General features: G+C 38.0%; 1 protein-coding gene across 2 annotated transcripts in view; it reads right to left on the bottom strand.

The window, feature by feature from the left end:
- ARNT (aryl hydrocarbon receptor nuclear translocator) overlaps positions 1-12467 on the bottom strand; it is a 62551-nt gene extending 50084 nt beyond the window's left edge. For both annotated transcript variants that reach the window (XM_060139031.1, XM_060139032.1), the window contains exon 1: positions 12315-12467. In XM_060139031.1, coding sequence (XP_059995014.1) covers positions 12315-12339 — 25 coding nt within the window. In that variant the 5' untranslated portion in view covers positions 12340-12467. The remainder of the gene's footprint in view (positions 1-12314) is intronic.
- Between the last annotated feature and the right edge of the window lie 1685 nt (positions 12468-14152).

The raw sequence follows: 14152 nt of genomic DNA, 5'->3' as shown, positions 1-14152 counted from the left end.
TATTGTACACTTTTGGTAGGAATGTAAAAGTGGCAGCCACTATTGAGAATAGTATGGAAATTCCTCAAAAAATTAAAACTACAATGAATATATAATCCAGCAATTCCACTTCTGGGCATATACTAAAAAGAACTGAAATTTGAAAGTAGGGTCTTGAAAAGACACTTGTACAACACCCAGGTTCAAAGCAGCATTAGTCACAAAAGCCAAGAGGAAGAAGCAACCCAGTGTTGATCAAGATGAATGGATCTTTAAATACATAGCATATACATCCAATGGAATACTATTCAGCCTTTAAAAAGAAGGAAATTCTGCAACATGCTACAACATGGATGAACCTTGAAAATATTATGCTAAGTGAAATAATCCAGTCACAAAAAGACAAATACTGCAGGATTCCACTTATATAAGGTACCTAGAATAGTCAGATTCATAGAGTGTAGAATGGCGGCGTGGGCTGGAGGGACTGGGGAACAGGAAGTAATTGTTTAATAAGTACAGAGTTTTAATTTTGCAAGATGAAAAAGTTCTGGAAGTGGATGGTGGTGATGGCTGCATAACAATGTGACTATACTAATGCCACTGACCTGTACACTTAAAAATAGTTAAAAAGAATATGAAAAATAATGTACATATAATGGTATAACTGAGTCATTTTGCTGTACATCAGTAATTAACACGACATTGTAATTCAGCTACACTTCAATTAAAAATAAATTTTAGGGGCTTCCCTGGTGGTGCAGTGGATAGGAGTCTGCCTGACAATGCAGTAGACACGGGTTTGTTCCCCGGTCCAGAAGGATCCCACATGCCGCAGAGCAACTAAGCCCGTGCACCACAACTACTGAGCTTGCGCTTGAGAGCCCGTGAGCCACAACTACTGAGCCCGTGTGCCTAGAGCCCGGGCTCCACAACAGGAGAGGCCACCGTGATGGATGGCCCGCACACCACAGCAAAGAGTGGCCCCCGCTTGCCGCAACTAGAGAAAGCCTGTGTGCAGCAACGAAGACCCAACACAGCCAAAAAGAAATAAATAAAATAAAAATTGTTTTTAAATTGTTAATAAATTTTTAAAAAGTTAAAAAGGTAAATTTTATGTGTATTCTGCCACAATAAAAAAATTTCAATATATAAAAAAATTTTTGAGGTGGATCTATATGATTGAAATGGAAAGTTATTCACCATATATGATATGGAAAAATAAGCTACAGAAAATTATATATAATATAATCCTTTATAAAGGTTATATGCATAACAAAAGCCTGGAAGAATTCATTTCTATTTAGTGCATGCCTATTATATGCCAGGCATTGTTGCAGGCCCTAGAGATAGAACAATAAATAAAAGAGACAAAAATCCTAACCTTTTTTACATGTTAGTGGAAGAGAAAGATAAATTGAGAAATGATTAAAATATAAAATGGGTTGATAATATGAAACTGACATTTTATTTATTTATTTTTTGCAGTACGCGGGCCTCTCACTGCTGTGGCCTCTTCCACTGCGGAGCACAGGCTCCGGACGCGCAGGCTCAGTGGCCATGGCTCACGGGCCCAGCCGTTCCACAGCACGTGGGATCCTCCTGGACCGGGGCACGAACCCGTGTCCCCTGCATTGGCAGGCGGACTCTCAACCACTGCGCCACCAGGGAAGCCCAAAACTGACATTTTATAGGTAAAAAATGGATAGTCATTTCATTTGGTTTGACCTAACGATATGTTATATAGTGATAAATGTGGAGAAAAATAAACTAGGGGAGTCAACTCAGAAATACATAAAGGTTCCAGCAATTTTAGATGCTGAGGGAAGACCTCACTGAAAAGGTTAACATTTAAGGAAAGGTCAGAAGGAGGTAAAGGAACAAACCATGCAGGTATCTGGGAAAAATGCATTCCAGGCAGAGTGCAAAGACCCAGAGGTGAGAGCATGCCTAAGTTCTAGAAATGGTGTGGATGACATCATGGCTAGAATGGAGTGAGCAAATGTTACACAATAAACTATTAACAGTCGTTATCTATGGGATGGCATTTAGAGACTCCAATATTTGATTTTCTACATATCCATTTCGTTTTCTCTTTTACATTAAACATATATTACTTTTACAATCAGAAAATGCGTGATCCCAATTTTTTAAAAAGAAAATTTATGTGCATGTGTCTATGTGTGTGGCATGCGTTGAAAATCTTAGAGAACACAGCTCAAACTCTAAAGTGAGATAAATCTAGATTCCAATCCTAGGGTTACCACTTACTACGTATGACCTTGGGCAAATTATTTAATCTCTCAGGGTTTATCTGTAAAATGTAGCTAATGACAGTACCTACCTTTGGGGAAGATTAAATTAGATACTGCACGTGAATAGTGCCTGACACATTGTAAAGTACGCCTTGAATAGTAGCTTTGTAAAAATATATCGAACACCAATTTGTTAACTGGTTTTGCCATTACTAATTTTTACATTACAAAAGTAATATATTAAAATATGGATATACAGAAACTCAGATGTAGACGTCTCTAAAAATACTCAATACAGAAGCAAACAGTCAAAAGTAAAATCCTCCACACATATACCCCAGCTTCCCCCATGGGAAACTGCTGTTAACATTTTGATATGAATCCTTCCAGACCTTTTTCTATACACCATATATTACAGGGTTTTAGCAATTTTTACATAACAAAGGAGAGGGACCATATTATATTTATTCTGAAACTTTCATTTTTTTCCAATTAACAATGTATCTTGGAAGGTATATCATGTCAATAAATACTGTTAGCTCATTCTTTTTAAGTTATACAGTATTTCATAGTACAAACGTACACATTTATGACATTCAAACTATCATTATCATAAATAATGTTTCAATGAATATCCTTGTATATCTTTAAGCAAAGATGCCAGTATTACCTACAACTAAAAAATTTCTAAAAATGACTCGCTGGATCTAAAGGAGCATATTTAAAACTGCCCATTACCCTCCAAGAAGGACATACCAATTAAGAACCTCACCAATGGTATGAAATTATCCATACCTCCAACAGCACTGGACCTTAGCAATCTTCAAATTTTTACTAATTTTCCAGGTATAAAATGATTATCATTGTTGGTTTGATGTGGATTTCTCTATCATTAGTAAAACTGAGTTTACTTTATATGTTATTACTATTAACTTTTTCCAGTTAAATTTTAAATAGCTAATATATGTAACTTTCCTAAGAAAAAACAAAATTTTCCCATAAAAAATAAATTCCATACTTTCAATAATAGGTTTTTATGGGATCTAAAGGATAGAGAAATTTAGAGAAAAAAAAGATAATTGAGATGGTTTAAATTAAGGTCTGACACACTCCCTAGCACAGAGAAGGTACTCAACAGGAAGGAAAAACTAAAGGAAATAAAGCTACCAGCCAGCCAGCCAGGAAGTTTCAGAAAAGTTGGTCAAGCTGGACCTCAGAAAAACTAAAGAAGAGGAAAAAGACATTCCACATAGACAAAAGAACATGAGCAAATCATAAAGGGAGGTATGAACATAGCTGTGAGGAGGTGTAGGGAAACAGGCCTATAAAGAGCATAGAGTCTGTATTCAGGAGAAAATATAAGATGTCAAATGCTAGCCAACTGTAAGAAGGCCTTGAATGCCAAGATGAAATCTTAAATCTGATTCAATAAGCAACTGAAAGACAAAATATATTAAGTCAGAGTGACAAGAAGAAAATGTAAGTTAAAAGATTAATTTGACAGATTTAAAATTTGAATAGAAGCAGGGAAAATAGACTAATCAAAAATGAGGTGGGGGGTGTAGAAGGCAGGGCAAATGAAAGTTAAAATAAAAAGGATTAGTTTGATATCTGTTTAAGCAGCAGGTGGATTCCCAGATCCTCTCCCTGTCCCTTCCAGCAGGGAAAATGCCCCTCCACCACCCAGTCAAAAAACTGATTTATTCTCTGAAGAGTGTAAACCAGAGGTCCTCTGGACTGGGGAACACCAGACAAATTTGAAAGTGAGGTTACAATACTGAAAACAGGGAAACTAACAGCAATGTATGCAAAATGGATGTATCCTGTTGTACTGCTTCTTTCCTGTATTCCATGTTTCCTCTTGCTTGGTTTACTCTCGCCTATTGGTAAATCTCATCCCCTAGTAAGTTCCTGAGAAAGAGTATAAGGGAGACCTTGGGTATGTGAAAATATCTTTCTTCCACTTCACTAACTGATAGTTTGCCTAGATATGGAATTCTGAGTTGGAGATTACTTTCCCTCAGAATTTTGAAGGCATTGCTCCATTGTCATCTATCTTCCAGTGTGACTACTGAGAAGCAAAACTAATCTGATTCCTTATTTATTTATTTTTTTTGCGGTACGCGGGCCTCTCACTGTTGTGGCCTCTCCCGCTGCGGTGCACAGGCTCCGGACGCACAGGCTCAGCGGCCATGGCTCACGGGCCCAGCCGCTCCGCGGCATGTGGGATCTTCCCCGACTGGGGCACAAACCCGTGTCCCCTGCATCGGCAGGCAGACTCTCAACCACTGCGCCACCAGGGAAGCCCCCTTCTTATTTTTAACTGACCAATTTTCTTCTCTCTGGAGCTTATAGGATACTCTTTGTATCTGATGTTGAAATTTCATAATAATGTGCCTTGAGTGGGTGAGTTTTTCATTCATTGTTCTGGCTCCTTCAATTTGAAAACTCTTGCCTTTTACTTCTGGGACATTTTATTTAATCAAAATTTAAAAGTTTGGTTAAAAGAAATAAAAATGGATGTCACTGGGGAGAAGAAGCTGAGAGAAGGGGTAGAGGACTGCTGTTTTTATAACAAATCATGTAACACTAAGTCATTAAATATATGCATGGGTAATTTTTATTAAAATAATTTTTAACATATATATGTTTAAATAAATATATTTTAAGAATCACAGATGTAGAAAACAAACTTATGGTTACCAAGGGGGAAAGGGGGAGAGGGATAATTTGGGAGATTGGGATTGACATATACACACTACTATATATAAAACAGATAACTAATTAAGAACCTACTTATATAGCACAGGGAACTATACTCAATACTCTGTAATGACTTATATGGGAAAAGAACCTAAAAAAGAGTAGATATACATATATGTATAACTGATACACTTTGCTGTACAGCAGAAACTAACACAACATTGTAAAGCAACTATAATCCAATAAAAATCAATTTTAAAAAATTAATAAATACATCTATTTTGGGTATATATTTTATATGGTTAAAATGTTTTATATGTTTTAATATCCTTATATGTTTAAAAATGCTTTTTTTAAATGCAAAAAAAAACAAGATGTGATAACAAATCAGATAAATACATAAAAGAATCCAAACACATCTAATTGCTTAACCTGGGGAACTGGAAAAACTGCAATAGTCACAAAAGATACAGAAAAGTTAGGAAGGTCAGCAGATCTGAAGGAAATACTAGTGACTATATATATATATATATATATTTAAAAAAATAACATATTACAGTTATTCAAATAAAGTTTTTTTTTAAATAGATGAAAATACAGGAAAAGAAGCTTATGTGAGAAGACAGGAATAAAAATTTTAGAGAGTCTTCAATATATAAAAGATAAATGAGGGAAGGAGATACAGTAGTTACCAAATAAATGTTTAATTGAGGCAGGTAGGTGGGCAAATAGAAATGAAGGAAGTTGACTGGCTTACTAATTAATTAATCAATTAAGAGTTCCAGTCCCAGGAGTGAGACTAGAAAAGGAGAAGCATAATGAACAAGAAAAAGAAAATGAGCAGGCCTAAGGAACAAAGAAGGAAGAGTCAGTGAGAAAGAACAAGCAATGCAGTGTCTCTGAAGCCAAATTCAAGAAGTTCATCAAAAAGGGACAATTATGGGGTATGAAGAACTAGGAGAAGGATTCCAGTAAGAGTTAAGGATTCCAGTAAAAGTTGTTTAAAGAGGTGAAAAACAACAATGAAGAAAGAATACAAGAAGTTATAGAAAAGATTTTAGGAACTGCAACACTCTTCCAGCAACTTTTTCAGCACCTTGCACTCACTTCTCCATCCAAGCAACTGTGCCATCCTGGCTGTTGGACGCGGTATTTCACCTTCTTCATCTGCTAAAAAAGACAATACCCCACCCTCCTCCTCCTCAAAAAGTATCCATTGTGCCACATTTCTGTAGGAAGTGACTTTAAGTCACAATGGAGAAAGTCTTATAACTTAGTAATTAAGAATACTGTCCAGGGCTTCCCTGGTGGCGCAGTGGTTGAGCGTCCGCCTGCCGATGCAGGGGACACGGGTTTGTGCCCCGGTCCGGGAGGATCCCACATGCCGTGGAGCGGCTGGGCCCGTGAGCCATGGCTGCTGAGCCTGAGCTCTGCAACGGGAAAGGCCACAACAGTGAGAGGCCTGCATATCGCAAAAAAAAAAAAAAAAAAGAATACTGTCTAAAGACCACAAATAATAAATGTTGGTGAGGATGTGGAAAAACAGGAACCCTCAGACACTGTTAGTGGAAATGTAAAACAGCGTAGCCACTGTGCAAAACAGTATGGAGGTTTCCCAAAAAAGACTAAAAATTAAAGTACCATATGACCCAGCAATCCCACTCGGGGGAATTTATCCAAAAAAAACAAAACAAAACACTAATTCAAAAGATACTTGTACTCCAATGTTCATAGCAGCATTATTTACAATTGCCAAGATATGGAAGCAACCTAAGTGTCCATCAACAGACAAATGGATAAAGAAGATGTAGTACATATATACAACGGAATACTACTCAGCCATAAAAATGAAATTTTGCCATTTGCAAAAACATGGATGGACTTGGAGGGTATTATGTTAAGTGAAATAAGTCAAACAGAGAAGGACAAACAGTGTATGATATCACTTACATGTGGAATCTAAAAAATAATACATACTCCTGAACGTAACAAACAAGAAACAGACTCACAGATATAGAACACAAATTAGTGGTTACTAGTAGCGAGAAGGAAGAGGGGAGAGACAAGATAAGGGTAGGGGATTAAGAGCTACAAACTACTATATATAAAATAAATAAGCTACAAGGATCTATAGTACAACAAAGGGCATACAGCCAATATTTAATAATAACTATAAATGGAATATAACCTTTAAAATTGTGAGTCACTATGTTGTACACCTGAAACATATAATATTGTACATCAACTATATTTTAATTTAAAAAAAGAAAAAAAAACTCCTAAAGAAAAAATTTGTGTAGACGGACTGCCAGCAATCAAAATGTCTCTACCCACCCCTCCAAAAAAACTGTCTCTACCCCCTACTAGCTATGTGACTTCAGACAAACTAATTATTCACTCTGTGCCTTAGTTTCCTCATCTGAAAACAAGAATATTAATATATACCTCATAGGAGTCTTGTAAAGATTAAATGAGGAGACTTCCCTGGTGGTCCAACGATTAAGAATCCGCCTTCCAATGCAGGGGACCCAGGTTCGACCCCTGGTCAGGCAACTAAGATCCCACATGCCGCAGGGCAACTAAGTCCGCGCTCCGCGCACCGCAACTACTGAGCCTCTGCACCACAACTAGAGAGTCCACATGCCACAACTATTGAGCCCGTGTGCTCTGGAGTCTGTGCACCACAACTAAGACCAGATGCAGCTAAAATTAAAAAAATAAATAAATAACTTTTTTTAAAGAAAAATATTAAATGAGATAAATATATGAATATTAAGTGAGGTAATATATTTATAACAATATCTGGCATATAATTATTGTTAGCTATTATAAATTAATTCATGATGTTAATGGTTTAATTAGTGTTATCCTTTCAAAGGTATTTTCATATTAACAGTGCATAAAGATATGAACCTCCAATGCCAGGTTTTACAACATTCATTTATTCAACAAACATTTACTGAACTGTAGTCCTACGTACTAGGCACCCCTGGGAGCAGTAGGGTGCTGTGGTGAACAAGGGAGGTAAAGGTCCTACTCTCATGGAACTTAAATTCTAATTAAGTTGCTGAAGTCATAAACTTAGTTTGTCTACTCAACTAGAGAAAATGTGAAGGGACAAATACAAAATGAAGAAATGATGAAAAGAAATGCAAATTTAGAGAATTTATTTGGAAGCTAAGAGATGGTTTCTAACATACAGAATAGCCAACAAAACAGGAAAGTGTAGCCTGGCATATAGTAAGAACTTAATAGATATTTAATAAATGTGCCAGTTCCTCTCTCTAGGTTTGTTTTCTTACATGTAAAATGACAGGAGTTACCTTGAATCCAACTCCAATATTCGTTGATGTCTACTTATTGAAATCATCATGGCATATTAGGCAGCATTCTTCAAAACAGATGGCTGTACAGGCAGGGCCTATCATAGGGTGTGGGTGATGGGCCCAAATAGACTCCACTGAGCTCAGGCCTTGCATATCACAAGAGCTTTAAATGTATTCCTTTACTGTTACATCTAAATAAGATCAGCTATACAACCACAGAGACACTGGATAGCACTGACAGAAATGTCACCCTTGCACCTCTATACAGGACTATACCGCCAGGGAATTAACATTTAAAATAAATATTGTAAATAGCCTGAAGGGGAAAAAAAAAGATGGTTCCAAAGATAGTTTCTACAATTAAGGATTCAAATTTTACTAGTTTTGAAATTAAATATGCCCCAAATGTCATAACCTAAGTAAAATCAAGGAAAAAGTGTTTAGTTTCCTTGAGTGTTGCAATTTAGTTTTTTGAAGATCAACCACCACTTGGTACTGTGGAAATCCCTACTGTTACTGCCTTAGAAGAAAGTCATCCATAGCAGACAACCACAAAAGACTTTCACAAAACATCCATGAAACAACATATTCTCATCTGTTAGTGGATTGTTTGAGTAGAGGAGTAGGGCTGGAATGCAAAAAAGTAAAGTGAGAGACCACTATTTCAAAACAACAAGAAAAGTAGAGTTCCAAGAATACAGAAGTATCTAATTCTTAATTTCTAAAAAAACAGAAAAGATTCAGTTTGGTGCCACAATTCGAACAGCATAAAAAGTATATGGATTAAGGTTCTTTTTCAAAAATGTTAATTGTATTTCAATTGCTGAATTAGTAAACTATATTTAAACACTTTTGAAATAGGTTTTTGCAATAGAATATAATTTTTAAAGTATCTTGGCATTGTAATTTTATACTGCATAAATTCCTATTTTCCTGTATCTGAAAAAGGTTAAGTAAAGGTAATGGGTAAGAATTCTGCTAATTGATGCTTTAAAAACTATAATTTATGAAGGTAAAAATTATGTGAAAAAAAAAAGTTTTCCTAAGTGTCAGCCTTACAAACCCAAACAAGTGTGTTCCTTCCTTTGCCTTCTACCCTTTCTCTACCCACAATAAATGGTACCTAATACCACAAAAAGAGGTCCCTGGGAAAGAGAACACCAGAATCAAGGAAGGAGAAAACTGCACTCCTAAAAATTCATTCACATCTCTGGTTTGAATACTGAATTATAAATCAAATAACTAATCTATTCCCAAACAGTGCCTTAGCCGATGCATTACAAATCACACGTGCAATTTTTTAAATGTTTCTCAAAATGTTTAGTATTATGTAGACAAGAAAGATATAGCCTAAGACTTCATGGACCACCTACCCACTCACTTATCTTGCCACTGCTAAGTAGAATTAGTGAAAAATAATAGAATATGAAGAATTATCAATTACGCAGAAAAAAGCCACCACCACATTAGAACTATTACTTCAACGTAACTCTTAGATTGTGGAGTATAAACTATATCTTACTCTTCTTTTGATCCAGCACCATGTTAAGACATAGAGAAAAATGCAAAGGAACCAGGTCCCCTGCAAGACCCTGAAGGGACACCAACAGTCTCTAAATCAAACTCTAAATCAAACTCTAAATACAACTAAAATGATCATCAAGTATTGTTATTAACACTAAGGATTAACTTAAATGAAGCTTAGAAGAGTTAAATAATTATTACCAAAATTCTTTGCAGACATATGTGAGGACAGAACAAACAAGAACCATAGGGAAACTTAACTAGCAAAATGACAAAGTAGAAAAAACTCAAAGAAATCAGTCTGATGTCCCTAGTCCTTAAAATGACTCTAAGGATTAAAGGTTTGACCATGCAACAAAGAATTCTGACCTGAAAACCATTTACTTTCTTTTCACTGAGCACAGTTCATTCCCACCCTGTGTCCCTACATTTATGGTCCTCATTTCCCAAAATGGAACAGGCTATCAAAACTCCACAATGCAGCTATGATCTCTTCCTTTTGATACAAAGGGGCAAAACAAGAATTGAAGGAAGAAAATGCACTTTCTAATTTAATTATCATGTGTTGAACTTGGGATCAATAACTTGTAAGAGATGGGAGAATTATCCAACATCGAAAAAGAACCCTAGGGCTTCCCTGGTGGCACAGTGGTTGAGAGTCTGCCTGCCAATGCAGGGGACATGGGTTCGTGCCCTGGTCCGGGAAAATCCCACATGCCGAGCGGAGCGGCTAGGCCCGTGAGCCATGGCCGCTGAGCCTGTGCTCCGCAACGGGAAAGGCCACAACAGTGAGAGGCCCGCAAAAAAAGAACCCTAAAAACTGCAGAAGCAGGCTGCCAGGGCAATAAACAAAGTAACTGTTTCATCATAAGCAAGGATTCTGCACAAATGAATGTTATTTTCTGCTTACAGTTTTAAGTTGATATTGATCAGCTAATGAAAATGTGGTCAAGAGATTGTCATTCTGGTTACTGTTGTTTAAAAAACAAAACAAAATAAAGCAACCCAACCCACACTGCTGGGAAAAAAGCTTCTGACATATGCACTAAACTTCTTTACCCAGGCCACCTCTTAATAAGAGAAATGCTTTGCAACTTGACTAGGGTTATATAAGTATTTTGCAATGTGTTATCAGTTTAAAATCTTGTTTATTTACTCCCTAGTTAACAGGTTATTTTACTTCAAGGTCAGGTCTGCCATAATAATAGCATCTTTCCGATTTTATTCCATCACTCAGCACTTCCTGCAATGCAATTTTAGCCATTAACTTTATCTCCTTTTCCTCTTAAAATATTTAAAAGATTTAAAAATGATATTGACATGTGACAAATTAACTTCTTTAAATAGGTCTGTTCCCAGAAACATGGTAGGAAAGACAGTAAATTTCAGTGATTCAATTGTAATAGCAAAAGCTGAGTACTGTAAAATACTACTGCCTTTCAGAGACACGAAAAAAAATCCAGTTTAAGTTTTAACAAGGGAACAGCAGTGAATCCTTCCCACTACCATATTTTCAAGTTATTCACCCCCACCTCTCACTTCTTTTCTAAGGCTATCAAAGATAAAGATTTCTGGGGAATAGCCAAGGTCAGCAAAGTAAACTAGGATCCCTTAAATGAAATACTTCCTAGGGAGAAATAACCGTAATGTACTGGAAAGAGGACTGGGACTAGGAATTTGAAGACCTGATCTGTCTAGACCTGCTGCTGCACTACACCCCATTCCATCTTTTAGACACGACTGACTAGATTTTTAACGTTCAAGCTCCCACTTTAGAAGAGATGTTCATTGAGAAATAGCATGAACTGAACTTTTCTTAAAGAATGGGAACTGCCTTGACCCACCTAACAAGATTTAAATCTGGGTCCTGGATGCTTGCTGTTGGCAAGATCTATCCTGTAACTCAAACATTACACAAACCTCTGCCTTCAGCAGCTAATGACACTAGAGGCACCTCTTAATACATAAACCCAAGTTTCAAAGGATAGCCCTCGGATAGGGAGGGAGGAGGTACAGCTTCTTTTTTTTTAAGAAACTGAGTATGAATTCAAAGATTTTTAAAATTTAAAATCTAAACGTTTGGAAGTAACACCTCAGCTAAACAGCAACGTGATCCTATGAGTCCCAACTACCTTTAAAGTAAAACGAGCCACACTGCCCACAGTTATTCGGCATCAAGCAGGTCCACAGTGGGCAGAAGGCTGAAAGAGGACTACATCGCACACCAGAAAGCCGCCACAAGAGTGGAGGCGGGCCAGCCCCGCACGGACAGCTGCTCAAACAGAACTCGGGGCAAGGAATCCCCAACTCCCACCCGCCTGCTCCCTCCCTCTACCTCGGGTCTCCCCTGTTCCCCAGGGGCGGGCCCCTCCCCCAGGTCACTCCCCTCCCCCACCGCCCCGTAGCCACCCCCACGCGTCTCAGCGCCCTCAGCCCCAACTACGGCCCCTCAGCGCTGGGTCTACCCAGTTGCCAACCCCTTCAGCCCCTCCTCCTTGAGAGGCACCCCAGTCCTCCGTCTCCTCACCGGGATTAGCAGTAGTCGCCGCCATAGCTGTAGATGCCACCGCCGCCGCACCCCCCCCAGTGGGAGGAGCCACCGCCAAGGAACCGGGGGGAGGGGGAGGGGAGAGCCACTCCCCAGACGCTGCGCCGTACTGCTGCCAATGCTACCGCGGAATCCAAGATGGCGGCTGCAGCAACCGCCCCCCGCCCCACCGTCCCCAGCCCCTACGACGGAGAGACCCGCCCCTAGAGGGGGCGGGGTCATCCCCAAGGCCAGCCTCCTCGGGAAAACTGACCAATGGAATCGCAAAACGACCAGAAGCAGGGCTGGCCACGGAGCTGCCAGCCAGTCCAGTGGAGGAGGGAGGGCGAAGAAGAAGTCCAGCTGTCTCTCTAATTCCGCCTCTTCTACCTTAGAGGTCAGCGATCGAGTGACGTCAGTGAAAAATAATTTTACTAAAAAGCTTCGCTGGGTGGTAGATTCGCCTGGTTGGCCACTCTGCAGATGACTTGTTTTGTAAATCTTCTTTAGGTGCCCTACTGCTTAAACTTCACTTCGTGATTTGTAATCCTTTCTAGTTTTTTCCTCTTTTAAGGACCTTTGTCCCTAGTGGGAAAAAGTTCAGCAAGTTTTGAATGCCTGCTATAGAACTGGTAGTGTAAGAGGATCTGGGCGCTTATGTCTGGTAGGAGAGATACCGACAGCCAAAACAGGAGGCAATGTATTTTGATTAAGAGTGGGATAACTTCTTTTGATCAACGATAGGGACATAGTGACAAGTTTTTAGTAGAGAAGTGGTAAGATGATTGCACAGATTTATTTTCTAATAATAGGAAGCATTGAGCACTTCGAGCCGGACACTGTCCACACTGCTTTATAAGTACTTATTTAATCCTCATAACAACACTGTGAGGTAGATTCTATTATTTACATTTTGCAGATAAGGAAACAGAAGCAAAGAGGTTAAGCAAGGGACACCCAGCTGGTAAGTAGTGTTGCGGGAGGCAAACTGAAGAAGGCTGACTCTGGGAATATATTCCACCCATCCCCCTGTTTTAGCACTACAGTGTACTACCTCTTCACACATCTTTCACAAATTGTCTAACATAAATTTATTCTAATTTTAACAGAAATCCCATTATGCTATTGAGCATCTTTGAATTCTTGTCGGTTGTATATGTACTACAAAGATTACACAGATCCATTTCCCTCATTTATCAGTATAGTTTATCTCAACCAAGGTATTTTAACATAATTCATATATTATTGTTTACATTTGTTAAAATTAAATTTTTCTTTGTTACCATTTTGTTGTATTATATTTCCAATTCACCAAAAAGAGAAAAATCATTCACTCAAATGAAGTATATTGAAGCATTAGAAGTAGTGGTGAAAAAAGGTAACAAGTACTTCAATTCAAATTACGTATTAAAGGTAGCTAGCTATTAAACAAGACTGCAGTGCAGATATAGAATATGAATCATTATGTGGCTTTAAATGTGGTAAGTTGATCCAAGCAACAAAAAATAAACAGTAAATAGGAAGTACAGCTATGAAGATCTAAAAATTGGATTTTATTGGGCTAGCATCCATTTGTCCCTTTCCCACTACACCTCGACTGTTTAGGAAATTTTGTCAATGACTTGGAAAACCATCAAAGCCTTCAAGTCAGTTTTGACCTAAATACAATAACCTCATTGCCAAGAAATGTATTTTTCTGGAATAAAAGCAATGTTTTCCAGAAAGAAATAGATGAACTTGTGGATAAAAAAAGATCAAGTTACATCCCTCATTTTTTAAAAAAATGGTAAAGGTCACTTTGTTTCAGAGATAACTTGTGCAACTAGCTACACAGTTAA

Source organism: Lagenorhynchus albirostris, chromosome 2, assembly GCF_949774975.1.
Source record: "Lagenorhynchus albirostris chromosome 2, mLagAlb1.1, whole genome shotgun sequence".
Classification (NCBI taxonomy): Eukaryota; Metazoa; Chordata; class Mammalia; order Artiodactyla; family Delphinidae; genus Lagenorhynchus; species Lagenorhynchus albirostris.
This window is presented reverse-complemented; position numbering and strand designations above follow the sequence as displayed.